At 42.6% G+C, this 14663-nt stretch overlaps 1 protein-coding gene across 1 annotated transcript in view; it reads right to left on the bottom strand.

Moving 5' to 3' along the window:
* The window catches only part of LOC138254123 (broad substrate specificity ATP-binding cassette transporter ABCG2-like), a 610690-nt gene that overhangs the window by 37857 nt on the left and 558170 nt on the right, over nt 1–14663 (bottom strand). Inside the window, exon 14 of the mRNA XM_069205809.1 lies at nt 9213–9261. Coding sequence (XP_069061910.1) covers nt 9213–9261 — 49 coding nt within the window. The remainder of the gene's footprint in view (nt 1–9212; nt 9262–14663) is intronic.

The raw sequence follows: 14663 nt of genomic DNA, 5'->3' as shown, positions 1-14663 counted from the left end.
CTTCCTGGGGGCAAAGTAGTCAATATGTGGCCCAGTGAGGGCCGATGAGATCTGGGGCCCCTGGACCCACCCCTGGAAACCCACGTACAGGAGAGGCCAGAAAGCACTTTCTCTGCCCTCCACCCCCGCGCCCCTGTGTCTTGTAGAGCGGAGAGCAACCAACAGCCAGCATCCCACCCACATGGAAGTGGGCAGGAGAAGGAGGACAGGCTGGTTCCCATGCTGGCCGAGGGCAAGGGAGCCAGCTGAAGTCGCAAGGACCTTCGGACTTCCCTGCGGCCCCAACACAAAAGCCTGACTTGGGAGTGTCCTGGGTGGGACTGGACACCCCTACGTAAAACTAAAAATCACAAAGAAAAACAAGGGGAAAAAAGACCATATGGGCTCTCGAACGCAGTGGGAGACCCGCTGTTCACATATTCACTGTTGCAGGCTTGAGTGCCCCATTATGCCCCGCAAGACTTGTTTATTTGCTTTGCAACTGTCTCTTGCTTTGTGGTGGCCCCAAAATGGGCAGGGGCACCACCAAAAGAGCTTAAAAGATGACTCGGTCTGCAGGAAGACAGCAGCTCCTCTGGCCTTCATTTTGAATAAGTTACCCTATGTTTGCAGTGTTGAGGAATCCATGCATCGCTAGGAATTTAATCCCAAGGCTGAAGTTTTTTCTCTACACTGGGAGTGCAGCACCCCGTAGGGGCTGGTTCTATGGCTGCATTTTATGTGGTCTGAAGACATATGAAGACCCATGAAGTGTAGCTCTCTCTATGGGCTGAGCTGGGTCCATGGAGGCATTTTATGTGGCCTGAAAGAGGTACTCTCTAGGGGCTGTTTAATGGTTGCATTTTATGTGTTTTGAAAGTATGTGAAAGCCACATATTTTATGTTCATATTAAAATGCTTTACTGATATAATAATGTTGACAGTGATTATTGGCTAAGGGTGATATGCTATATTGATATTAATAATTGCATTTACACATGGTTATTACTGATTCTTGTAATTCACAAAACAATGGTGTCATTAACATGTGTATTGTTGTTCTTGTAATATGGTAATCCCCTGATAAAGTCAATATTGTGAGGTTTTGACTAGTATAAGCGTGTGTGGGTGGGTCATGACACTTTACAAGTCAAATGTGATTTCATAACGTCATTTAAGGTATTTTCAATCTGCCTTATGTATATATTTGTAAATTAAGGCATAGTATTTAGTAGTGTGTGTGTGTGTGTGTGTGTGCGCGTGTATGAGTGTGTGTAATAAATGCACTTTTCCTTTTTCTAAAGAAAAAACACTGATCAGACAATCATTTATTGAGTGTGGTTACTAGTGCACATCACTCACCTGAGTAGGCCTTGGGCTGCTCTGTTTGCGACCCTGAGAGAGTCAGGTGCTACAACAGGATGCTTGGTTCCTAGTAAGGAGAAATTGTGGACCTATCACTTGCACGCAACTTACATCCTGCACAACTAATCATCCAGTTCCTGACTACAGAGGCCTTCCATGGTGAATTGCATCCTACTACCACACGACTAGAAGAGGGAGTAGAAGATCTCACTGACTGAATACGACAAATTCAACAGTACAAAGCAAAAGATGCCAAAGGACACTCTAAATGGAATTGTATCCACATTGCTGGTCTGGTAGAGAGTGTGGCAGGTACAGAACATGGCCACTTTAGGTGAAAAATGTCTCTCAGGCGATGTGGCACCTGAGGGCTGGTGACACGTCTCCTCCATTACAGGGTCAAAGTCGTGATTTTGCAGTGTGACCCCAAGACAGATCAATCGTAAGGTTATGTTCCCAACATCACTGCAGTTCAATAAATATTACCAGTCTTCCTTCCTCACTGTAAAGACAAATCTGAGGGAGCCACAGGTGATAAATACCATTTTGCTGCCAGCAAACCTGAAAAGGCTTCAAGATGGAAACATTTGGGGGCATATTTACAAGCACTTAAGCCACTCTGCGTGGCTTTTCATGGCCTCATGGATATGGTGTAATGCAACACTACGCAAGCTGCTGCGTTGCTTTACACTGCATCAGTGGGGCGTTCCATGGGCACTGTGATGGGTTCTCCCACGCAACACCCATGGGTTTTGATGCATTCCCAGATTTACAAGGACCTGCGTCAAAACTGTATGCCTCCCCAGGGGAGGTGTAACGAGTAGAAATATCTATTTCTCCTAGTTTTTCCCACTTTCTATGTGTGCTGCATTCTGCAGGATACATAGAAAGAGAAATATACTCCATGGATTGTTTTTGTGCAGGAAGGTTCCCTTTCCTGCGTAAAAACAATCCTGCCAAGAACGCAGACACCCTTGCACCATGGTGCAAGGAGTCTGCATTGGTGCTAAGCACCAAATTGGGTGCTGACCGAAAGGACAGGAATGCACTATATCTCATAGATACAGTGCATTCCTGCCTTTTTGACTTGGCATAAGGCAGCGAAGCAAATAGATGAGTGGTGCTGCCCTATGCTAATTCTTTGTAAATATGCCACTTGGTTCTTCACAGATCCTAACGAGGTGTTGGACTGGCCAGAAGAAAATACACCAGTAGCAGGCAGGTTTTGACAGCAGAAACAAGCAGACAGTCCAACACTCCCACCAACTGAGGAAAAGGACAAAAAAGAGAAAATAGAATATGCGAGAATCTAAAGAGCCATCTTCCAGTCGGCCATCTTCCAGAGAAGAGCCTCAAACAGTTCTACTGAAACCAGCCTGGAGGCATCCACTCATAGTCCACACTTAGGCCAATCATCAACAGAGTGCTACCCTCAGTCACTACCAGATCGGCAGATAACTGGATATGAGACTGTCAAGATTGGCCTAATCTCATCACTGATGGACCACATAGCTTACAAGCTCTGCAGATGAGAATGAGAAGAGCTGATCACTAAAAAGAGGGGGATGTCTACAGAGAAATCAGTTTCTGCACGCCGACCTCTGTGATTCACATCTTTATGACTGACTGATATGGGCAGGATGCTATTGATATCCCATGATTGGGGGCAGCTGTTGGGGGTACAATTTAAGCTTCATTTTGGTGTTCTGCAAAATGGCACCACATAGGCGTGGGCAAGAACAGCATGAGGTCCAGATCGCCTTTTTACAAAAAAAAACATTTGTTTCACAATGACGGCAACAAATTGAAGAACAACCATTCTTCACCAGTTCCTCTTCTTGTGTCAGGAGCACTTACGTGTGAATGAGAGCAAGAGTTCCATATGCTCTTGACAGGACAGGCATTGACACAGAGGGCAGATATGTTCTGGTGGTATGGAGACTACATAGTAGAGAGGTGATCCTCACTAATTTCTATATACAGCCAATGTTGACCAACCCCAGTTCATTGATGCACTATAGAGAAGGACAGCACAAGGCACACATTTATCAATGTTGGGTGGTGGTGACTTTAGCTGCCTGAGAGATACAGTGACAGACAGATCCCACCAACCTCTTCCTCTGTCCCCAGGGATGAAAGCAGCGAAGGTATTGAGCGACTGCTTAGGTAACTAAGACCTAACGGAGGTCTTGAGAGAATGCAACCCTGATATCAGGTAATAGTCATGTTACACCTACATGCATGATTTGCATGCTAGCTTGGTCTGGGTTTTCTATGTTCAGCAAATGATCAGCCTGAAAACACAGGCTGAGTATTTATGCCGGACAACCTCTGATCACAACTGCCTGATAAAGGAATCGAGGTAGCAAAAGTTAAGAACAGTAATCACCTCTTGGAGATTACAAGCAGGGACACTTGAGGACCCTGTCTTAAGGGCGAGATAAGGGACCAGATCCATGACTATTCTGTGAATAATGAAGGGACAGCAACTGTACCTTAGATGAGTGGGATGCTATTAAAGCAGTTATAGGAAGGCACTGCATAGGAAAACTGCTAGAGGTTAAAATGTTACTGGAGAAGGAAATATTGACCATCAAGGCCCAAAACAGAGATTTAAAAAAGAAGGATCCTAAGGATAAAGAAGGCACTCAAGGACTGATCACACCTAAAAAAAAACATGTGCAATTGATTGAAACATTGTGCTGCATGAAGATTAGGGGAAACATGACAAACATGCACTTTGCAGGGGACAGATGAGGGAGGTTACTAACCTGGGTATTTAAGATGGGTGATAGTGGGAACCCTAATACATAGTCCTCATACCCTCTAAGCACTATCCTGTATAGCCAACAAGAAAGAAATTGAGAAACCTTAGTCTGTTATTCTGACCTGCACATTTAAACAGACACAGTGAGCAACTGAAATATGGAGAACTGCTTTGCATTATCTGCTTTGACTGATTGGCTTAAGACTGGCTTCTCCTCCACAGGGACTAGTGCAAGAGATTGGGATGGCCGCAGAAGAACAGGTGACAGAGAAATCACCATGAGTGAATAGGTTTCCTGCAACAACAACAAGGTGATGGATGGAATGCTTGAACGAATCTCAGCCACTGGCAATTGCTCAGGGCTGCATACCAATCCATTATTTTTCGTCCACCATGCCACCTCAGTTTGGACCCACCTATATGCAAATTAGTCTTGACCCTGCTCCAATGGGAACAGTCCAGCCCTAATTACCAAGCCAGGTCCTCCATGAGCTGTAATACAGGCTACCTAAGACCAGTTCCAACCTGGTAAGGGCTCGTCAGCCAAGCATAGCTTGATTATAGTGGCACATTGAGCACAGGACCCATGTCGGGCATACCCGTCTGTCGGAGGCAGCACATTCTGGATGGCTGAGGCGAGGCCCTAAGCCAGGCAGAACCTGTCACTCCAGTCAGGGGTGGGTGATTGCACTCACTGTAAAACCTGCCCTCACCGTAGGGTAGCTTGACACTGAGCAGTCAGGTTAATCACAGAGACAAAGTGTAAAGCATTGGCACAGCACTCTCACACAACAAATACACTGAGTATCACAAAAGAGACTTCACATTAGGTGTAGGTAAATAAAGTTTGTATTTAACACACATTAGTTAACACAACATGAACATCATTTACCTCTGGGCATAAATCACCTTTGGAAATATCACTAGCAGTCCTAAGCCCAACCGAGTTAAAATTACATCAGTAATATGCACACTTTCGGACAGATCCTACTTTACCCTCAGCTTCGTCATGCAGCGCAAATCATTATCAGCACCTGACCCACCAAAGGCATAATTCTAATTCAATTCAACACATTTATACAGAGAACTCCGGTTTACAACGATAGTGGCAAAAAAATAGGTCATTATAACACTTTTAAATAGCTTTGTGGGCCGGGGCCACTTGGATAAAACCAATGGCAAACGTAATACACTCTTGGCAAGAATCAACGTGGAGGGCAACACCGCTTTGGTGTCGTTAATCATCGGCAGTCACTCCCACGCACTCCGACCCAGTGCTACGGATATCAGGCAGGTTCATATGGCACACACTTACTACCCCGGATAACAGATTTCATCAATTTAATAAGGAAACATTAATGTCCCGCAAGGAAACAAGCTATTTAGGTTGTGGGTGGTCAAACAAATTAAACGATAAAAACACTCCAAGGTAATGCTAACAAACGTCTTAACATCTCTGTTGTAAAAAAATCTTCTTTAGGAAAATCAAATTCAACGTCTGTAATGGACGTGAGTGCTACACCTTCGTCCAATGAAAATACGAGAAAGTGCCCAAACTGTAATCTGTGCATTGTGCCTGACGGGCCCATACATCCATAATGGCGGAATTCATACCTATAACATACCTCTAAATAGGAACGTTAGTAACCCCGCCGGACTGGTGGAGGAGACTAGCACAGCCACAGGACAATCTGCCTTGTGAAACAGAGAGCCCTATCAATTAAATTAAATTAAATTAAATACTATTACCTTGACTGGGAACCCATGCCATGTAAAACAAAACACTATGAATCAATAAATGCCACAAAAAGTGCCGGTGTATTATTTGTATAACTACCCCGCATGTGTAGAAACACGCGCTCTAATTATTCACCTCCTTCATTACATAGAGGTTATGAACAAAAGAGCATAGGTCTGTGACATGAAGACACCAGGTAAAGGGGAAAATGGGGCTGCTGAGGGCAGTTCTCTACAGCTGGACCAGATGCTTAAAAACAGGCATGGGGTAACTCCCTGAGTGTCCTGATCCTGCACTTACCTGGTATAAGTGCAATGAATGGGTCCCACAGACTGAAGGATTGCTCGTATGCAGGGGCGATTATGGTGGGACATCGATATCAAAACGGAATTCTCAAAGAATTCCCAGACTTTATGCAAGAAGATGGGGTACCTGCAGAACAGCTCTCAACAAACACAAAAATGTGTAGGACAATGCATGAGGTGCGGGGTGCAGATCATGGAGCCTACAGCACATGGGGACTGAATTTGGTGTAAAAAGTAGGGAATAGTAAGAGAGCGATTGAACCCTTTTTTATGGGTCTAGTTGTCTTGGGTAAATGTGAGATATGTTATTTAAGCAAGAAGTGGTCTAGGGATATCAGCAGAGCCCGTAGGATGCGGCCTGGGGTTTAATCCTGACCCCAAAGGTTTCTAGAAATGCCTGATTCAAACATCTTCAGTTCAATGTCATGCACAAGTCATATCTTACAGCAAACTGAGTGGACACAATATAATCTCTATCAATGGCTGCTTGCCCGTGATGTGCAGCTGTTGAAGCTGACTTCTGGCAGATGTTATTGGCATGCCTAGTCACTCAGCTTGCTGGGGAGTGATCATGGCAATACTTACAGATGAGAACGAAAAAGGGAATCTGAATAGTACTGAAACATGCCTCCTTTGCCCAATGCCACACCCTAACAGGTCAAAGCCAGTTGATTTGTAGCTCTCACTGTACTGTGATCCAAGGGGGGACTAGCCATGAGCTGCAAGTTATCCAGTGCCCCTGCTACTACCCAAGGGAAGAGGAAGGTCGTGAGGTTGGCTGGCATGGAAAGTGAAGCTCTACACGTGGTTAGAAGACGAAGCCTTGGGGAGGAAACATAAACCTAGTCATGTGAGATATATGTCTGGGACAGTCTGAAAATCAAACGGGAAAGGAGGGGACCGAATGATCACTTGAGAAAGGGAGATTGATCAGAAACCAGGTTAGGTTTTCAGATCTACAGAAGGAGGAGGTGATGATGGTTGGATTACTGAACCATTTGAACTACCCATCGGTTGATATTAATTAACTGGTAGGGAGAAAAGGAAACAACATAGGTTCCCAAACTCTCTTGATTTCCCCTAACCGGTGAGTGGGGACAAAGGGACTGGCCCCATCGTCTGCAAAAAGAAGTGAATGAAGGTAGTAATTATTATCCCTAGGAAGATTAGACCCTTACAGAAACACACATAAGGCAATACAAGTAAAGTCACAAGATTTTATATTGCATTGTCTTTTAAGTTAAATGTACAACAATCGACCTCTTGACTTCATAATACTGCCATAATGATGGCAAATAAAGTCAAACAATACCATTTATTGCCAACTGCTGATGCAAAGAATTCAACAACACCTTTCTACTATGTACAAGTTAAATTTACAACAAATTGATACATACTGTCGATGTAACCAACATTAATTTAAGAAAAACCTAATTAAATGTTTAGAAAACTAATAATCTGTTAATTATGCTGGTTTTACAGTGGAGGACTGAAGTGTCTGTTTAGTCTAACAAAACACTGACTGCCAGTTCCTGTAAAATGGATTTGAAATTTTAGCAAGAAAAATCCTCCTCAAAACAAGGTTAAAGTAGATATTTTTCATTTGTGACCTCTACTCTTAAATCAGGAGTCAAAACTCTAACAAATAACAACTGTGGTCAGGGGCAGTCTGGCCTATAGGGCCAGATGGGCTGGTCTGACAGGGTGGGCCTGTTTTATAGTCTGCTGAGCCAGTTTGTTACTGTTGATTTCCCTAATGTTCAAACAAACATTGCATGCAGCTAGCTCAAATCCATGCAACCTTTCATACATTGCAAAAAAAGTACACAGCATGTCTTTATATGTTCAAAACTGCGCCGATTTGCAAACATTGCCCACATTTTTCTGATTTATAAATGGGGCCACTGTTATTTTGGTGCCGGGCCTATTTTCTGTCCCAGTCCAACCCAGACTGTGGTTTGAACACATCAGCCATTTAGGACCTCATTACTAGTGAAATCGTATATACCCTATTAACTCCATTGCCTCCCGGTAACCCTATCACTCAAACTCTTGAGTTTGGCAGGGAATCTTCCCAGAGAATCTGAAGAGGCATCATACTTGCCCCAAAACACCCACCCAGATGAGCTCCTCCATCCCTTTGACGAAATTACCAAAAGAGGCTTTTTGAAGGAGTTGAGACTTAGTGCTTCCCTAGCCCAGTGGTTCCCAACCTGTGGCCGGGAACCTCTGGGGCTCTGCAAAGCCTATTCAGGGGGTCCTCGACTGCTTAGAAAATTAAATACTATTAACAGATTACATCCCCAGCTTTCAGTAATGACTCAGTAGGGGCTCCCCGGATTCCAATAATGATTTATTGGGGGTCCCCGTGTTCCAGTAATGATTGAGTAGGGTCTACAGAAGTCAAAAGTTTGGGAATCACTGCCCTAGCCTCTTGGGCCTCTATATTCTCCCTTCTATCACCTTGTTTACTACAATTGTTCCCCACTCCATCCAGTGTGAATATCTCCTCCCCCCTTTCTGCTCCCCACACACCCAAAACTCAATTGTAACCCCTACGAGATGAGGTATGACCACCTCCCCACTTACGACCATAAACACTCTTCTTGGTCATGACACCTGTAGCAAGTGATCCAACTAAGTACAACTGTATGTCACACAATAGGTGTTTGTTATCTTTAATGTATTGAATATCTGAGTAAAGGAGGACCGGATGCAGTCAAGAACACGAATCATAACATTTCCCAGAAATAAGGAAGTGTTTATTTTTTGTAAGGAAATGTTCATGTTTCATTTTCATTATGTTTAATACAACCTAAAATGTGCAGTGTGACCCATAATGAATATTAATATAAAACTCAACAAATACACGTCTCGCAGAACGAGATAAAGACATCTAAAAACATATCAATATTTTTCAGTACATTATATGTTCTCACACTAGATATTAAATGCCGCCAATTAAACTCTACAACCATGACTATGGTCCAACTTGTCAAAAAGAATACTCACAGGATTGGCATCGCATCCCTCGCGCATATTTCGTCGTTCATTCTACTGAGGTTGGAGCAGAACGTCAGGCCCACAAATTCATTAATCTGTAAAGCCTTAGCACCACAGAAAATACATAGATTATTGGTTATGCTTTGTGAGAGAGCGCTTCATAAACCCCGTGCTCACTCAATGTATTACTCATTTATACAAGGAAAGGCAGGTGTGTGAACAACGGTTGAAATCTTTCAAATGCATAACGTAATCTTTGAAAATATGAAGGAAAGCATTCAGTAAGATATTTATGAGCATGGGACTTAGTGCTAGTGGAGCGCCTTTTTACTTACTCTTCTTTGGGTTTGTGACTCGCCTGAAGCATTTAACCCTATATTAGTAGATGTACTAAGAGGGCATAGTTATTTCTGTCTGTACTAGGTGTATATGAACAGTCCTTGAACATTCTCATGTTAGATGTTTTAGGGGGAACTCACAAAGTCATGTAAGAGTATGTAAAAGGCTTCTACAGGAATAGCACTTTATAAACTCCAAAATGACTTTATGGACACTAGTATTATGTAGAACTCCTCCAAAATAAATCTGGATTCAGTTGTTGTTGCTACTCTAGATGTGATTCAGTATACCTCACAAAGGCGTTAAATATTTTATCCAAATGTTAAGAGGGACCAATTCAGTTGGTCAACTACAAAGCAGTCAGTCGTACTTGCTGTCCCACGCTTTGGGTTGATTGCTATGTACTTTCATTATTGTATTCCAAGTAAAGGACCTTAGTACCCAAACATGCCTCTCTGTTCTCAACAAGGTTTACTGTGTGTGCAGAGCTGATTCGATTGAACGATTCAATCGTAAATTGTTCATTCCCGTCACTTTTTCATGTTTTACACTTGTTCAAAACGTGAACTTGATTGCACTATCTGTCATGCTGGATGGTTTTGACTAACATGGCCACCATCCATTTCTCTTGTTCCTCGAAATGACCATGTCTTCTTCTTGTTCCTTGAAATTGATTTAATACATTTGCTATGTTTATACAAGAATCGTTTTAGAGTTCTCCATGTTCTCCAAAAACACTTAGGAGATTGGGACTCTTAGATGATAAAAGAACAATTTTATGAAGACGCTTACTACGAGTGGTATTTTTCTTATTATAACCTGACTATTTAAATATTTTTTTGACTTGCTGGATACTCATCTTTCAGATAATTCTTTGCACTGTTTACACTTGTCATTTGTGAAACAGAGAGGACTTAGGGCCAGATGCACAAAGGAATTTTGAGGCGGCAAACGGTCCAATTCGCAGAACTGGGCTGTTTGCAAATGCAAAAAAAGCATATTTTTGATGTACCAAGCCCTATTTGGCATTCTGTATTAGGAAGGTGCATGTTAGGGCATCCCTTCCTAATACTGAATCGCAGTGCTATATGTGAATGTTTTGCAACCGAAATACGGTCACAAAACACTCGCATTTTATCACCAACTTGAAGTTGGGAGTTACCCTTTCGCAAATAGGAGGAGTCCCCAAGCTACCTTTTCCTCTTTGTGAATGTTTGTAAAAAAGAGCAGGAAAGAAATGTTCACAGGCAGCACTCCCTATTCTTAAAAAATGGAAAAAAAACTTTTCAGTCTTCATTTTGAAACACATCCCGTTTTCCTTTAAGGAAAATGGACTGCATTTAAACAGAAAAGATTGCTTTATTTAAAAGCAATCACAGACATGGTGGCCTGCTGACCTCATCAGGCCTCCATCCCAGTGATTTTAGCGATTCCCAATGGGTCGCACAGTGAGACCTACCTCATGAATATTAATGAGGTAGGTCTTTTTGTGACCCACTGGGACTTGCACAATGTGTGAAACACACATTAGTACCTGGGTGTTTGTGATTACCAAATAGTGAATCACAAAAAATCACTATTTGGTAATCAAACCAGTCCCTACCTGCATCTGGCCCTTATTTCCCAATATAAAGCTACACTCATTGGGTTTGCCAATGTTTGTTTAATTCTGCATACTTGAGACCAAGGACCCGATTTAGAGTTTGGTTATATGGAAGGACCACAGTAAATTGGTCATCCTGGCACCAAAACAAGCCTGCTTATCCATCACTCGATTTTGAGCCAGGGGAAGCACAGTGGGGTTTCTTTTCAAACGAGTCAGAGGAAGCACCAGGGGGCTCATATACAAGTCCTTTGCGCCGCTGGTCTGTCAATTTTTATATGGGAAAAAGTGATACACCAGAGGCTCAAGGGGCTTGTAAATAACTCCCCAGGTTTGCAACAGAGGAGGTTCCATTGGCTTTACCAGTGTAATTTCCTGACCTGGCAGCACATCCAGCAAAAGCCCGCCAGGTCACGGTGATGACTGTACTACCATTTTTAGGGCAGAGCAAAGGTTACTTATTACCAATATGAGACATGGTAGCCATGGGAAAAAAATTGTAGAAAACTCCTTGCTCGTTAGGTTAATTTATATTTTTTGAACTGAGGAAACAAACTCCCACTTCAGGAAGTGTTTTTCTCAATTTGGAATAGTTTGCAAAGCAAGGGCTTTAAACTTTGAGAACCATCAGTGCTGTCTCAGCTCCCTTCAAAGCACAAAAATCAACAAAAGGCAGGCGACGATCTGTGGAAAAGGGCAGACAGTTCTCTGTCAGGGTGGCAGAGGCCTTGCCTTTGTTACTGGCTGGCCAGCAGGCTATCTGTCCAAATATAAGTGACTCCCCTAATTCCTCTTTATTTACAATGGTCTAATGTCCTTCACAACTGATTGATTGCCACTCTTGTACCCTGCCATTTCCCAACAAAGGCACCAGCTCCTAAAGTTTGGGTTATTGAATATCATTCCCAACAATATGGTGGTACAAGAATATTGCAGACAGAATATCGAGGGACAAAATAATGAAGGTGAGTGCATATACGGAAGTATAAATTTACTATTCTTAGCTCCACATCTACATAGCTTGAAGATATATGTACCGCAAAAGTAAATACATATGGAGTTCGGTATAAAAAAATCTATGTATGTATTTAACAATAACTTATTTGGATATTGATTATGCTGTGAAACTACTAATGAATGCGTAAGAGTGATATATGCAGTCTGCTCGCTTTGGAACACTTTTAATTGTTGACAAAACAAATATGGGGCTTGGTTTTAGAAAGCGGTCATGTTTAGTTATTAAGAATCAATAGTGCAAGCCAGGGCCCAAAAACCTAAAAAAAGACATGTGGCATCCTCTCTCACAGTGACACTGCACCATGCATCAAATGCATTCCTCTGTCACTGGGTGAAGGACAGGGGATTGCCTGCTGAGCACAGCTCATTGAAGTTTAGACAGTGCTCCTTTTGCATTCTTTTTCATAAATTTTGCGATTTTGTAAAACAAATCCACAAATTATTTTTGATTAAAGAAAACTAAACATAAAATACGCCCAAAGCATTTTTTTCTGTTTTTGCATTTGTAGCCGGTGGACCGTTGGAGAAGACCTTGGGACATATTCATAGGTTTGTGGCGCAGGGCATTGCAGCAAGTTACCCTGCTGCGCTGCCGTGAGTCACAGGGAAAGAGCAGGAGTAAGCAATACCAATGGCATATGGCACATTCCTGGCCGTTCCCCTTGCTCTAGCACAGTTTCTTTAGCCTAGACCTTAACCCAGGCACCCTTGCACCATGGTGCAAGGGTGCCTGCATTGTACGCAGGATTGTTTTGTGCGAGAAGGGACACCTTCCAGAACAAAAACAATTCAGGGAGGCTTTTGTTCTCTTTCTATGTGTGAGGCATAATGCAACACACATAGAGGAAAAAGCAAGGAGAAATAGTGATATTTCTCCTTGCGCACCTTCCCTGGGGAGGTGTAAGGTTTTGGTGCATCCCTAGATTTACAAGGTCTTGTAATTCTGGGTATCCGTCAAAATCCATGGGTGATGTGTGGGAGCTGTTTGATGAATGTAAGGCGGTCTTCATCTTGATGCCCGATCCACAGAATTCTTCATTTAAGTAACAGGCAGTGCTTCATGCAGATCACTGATGCGTCATAGCTTGAGGAATCTAATCTTTCTACTTTTTTAGGCCCACTAGGACGTAGATCCTCTTGATTGCAACAAGTTATAGGCACGATCGCGGCAAAGTTGTCCCACTGTAGTCCTGATGAGACCCAGAATTGAAGGGGCCGAAAAGCGTCAACACCTTGTGGATTGTGGCGAGGTTGGGTAGAAAGTATAATTGACCACCCAGAAGTACATCGCACAGTGCAAGAAACCCCAGGAAGTAATTGATCTGGGTACAGCATTTGTTGGTAAAACTAACCACAACCTCCGCCCTTGAGTGGATTACGTCTTTAAGTACTTCACGTACCACCACCTCCAAAGGAGGAGATTTAGTTGGGACAATTTCCAGACGATTGAGTTTGTTAAATTTTTGTCATTTTTCATGATTTGTTTGCATTTTCTTACATGTTGTATAATTGGTAATGTTGTGTAAATGTTATTCCTGGTGTTATATTCTAGTTCAATTGGGACAGTTCGTCTCTTTGATCATTCCCTTCGTCCTGTTTGATTATTTATGAATAAATATGACAAAGAAATAATTTCTCAAAGAGAGTATTCATCACTTCTCTTGTCAGAAAATAGAGTAATCTATCCCACCCTTTTGACCAATTTCGCATTAATATGTGTGGGAGCACCGCAGCAGCGCCCATGGAAGCCTCCCTAGCGTAGAGTAAAGCAATGCGGCGATTTGCACTGTCTTGTCTTACTCCATATTTATGGGGCCATTCAAAACCACACACAGTGGCTTTGCGTGGTCTCATAGATAGGAGTTAGTGGTTTGCTTGCCATTGCATCACAAAAAGTGATGCAACAGTGGTGCAAGGGCCTCGTAAATATGGCCCTCGATCTTTTTGGTTCAGTGATAATAAATCTGTCCAGAATAATATGGCGGAGAACTTGAATGTTGAACCATCAAACTCACACTTTTGCAGTAAACTACATAAAGGTCTTTAGCGTGAAATGTATATAATGTTTTACACAAAATCAGTGCTGGAACCATTTTTATCATAAAGGGACTTCGCAAATCAGTGTGAATTTAAATATTCCAGTTCTTTTCTACCATTTTCTCTTTCGCGAATACTAGGACTAGTACTCTTGCTGGTCCTTTTCCGTAATTTCGCCTAATTCCAACGCTTTGGATGCACTGTAGCCCAGAGGCAGAACTGGTAACTTTCTTAAAGCTGTCAATCGGATCTTAACTCTATTCTTTTCCCAGACTCCCCATTGCTTCAAATCCCCTTTTGTCAGGTTCAAAATTCTTAGATTAACAGGATGCATAAGCGAGTTGGTCTGGTTGCACGACCACACTGAGAAAGGGAGGTCCCCTCATTGCAAGAAGATATTTTGAGTACAGCCACCAGGTGACAATGCATTTCATGGCTGGAAATAGGAGAGAATACACGACTAGAGGTAACAGAGCCTATGCAAAGGTAACTTTATCCTTTCTTCTGTCC

Source organism: Pleurodeles waltl, chromosome 1_2 (genome assembly GCF_031143425.1).
Source record: "Pleurodeles waltl isolate 20211129_DDA chromosome 1_2, aPleWal1.hap1.20221129, whole genome shotgun sequence".
Classification (NCBI taxonomy): domain Eukaryota; kingdom Metazoa; phylum Chordata; class Amphibia; order Caudata; family Salamandridae; genus Pleurodeles; species Pleurodeles waltl.
Note: the sequence above shows the minus strand (reverse complement) of the source record. Positions and strands in the feature narration are given on the sequence as shown.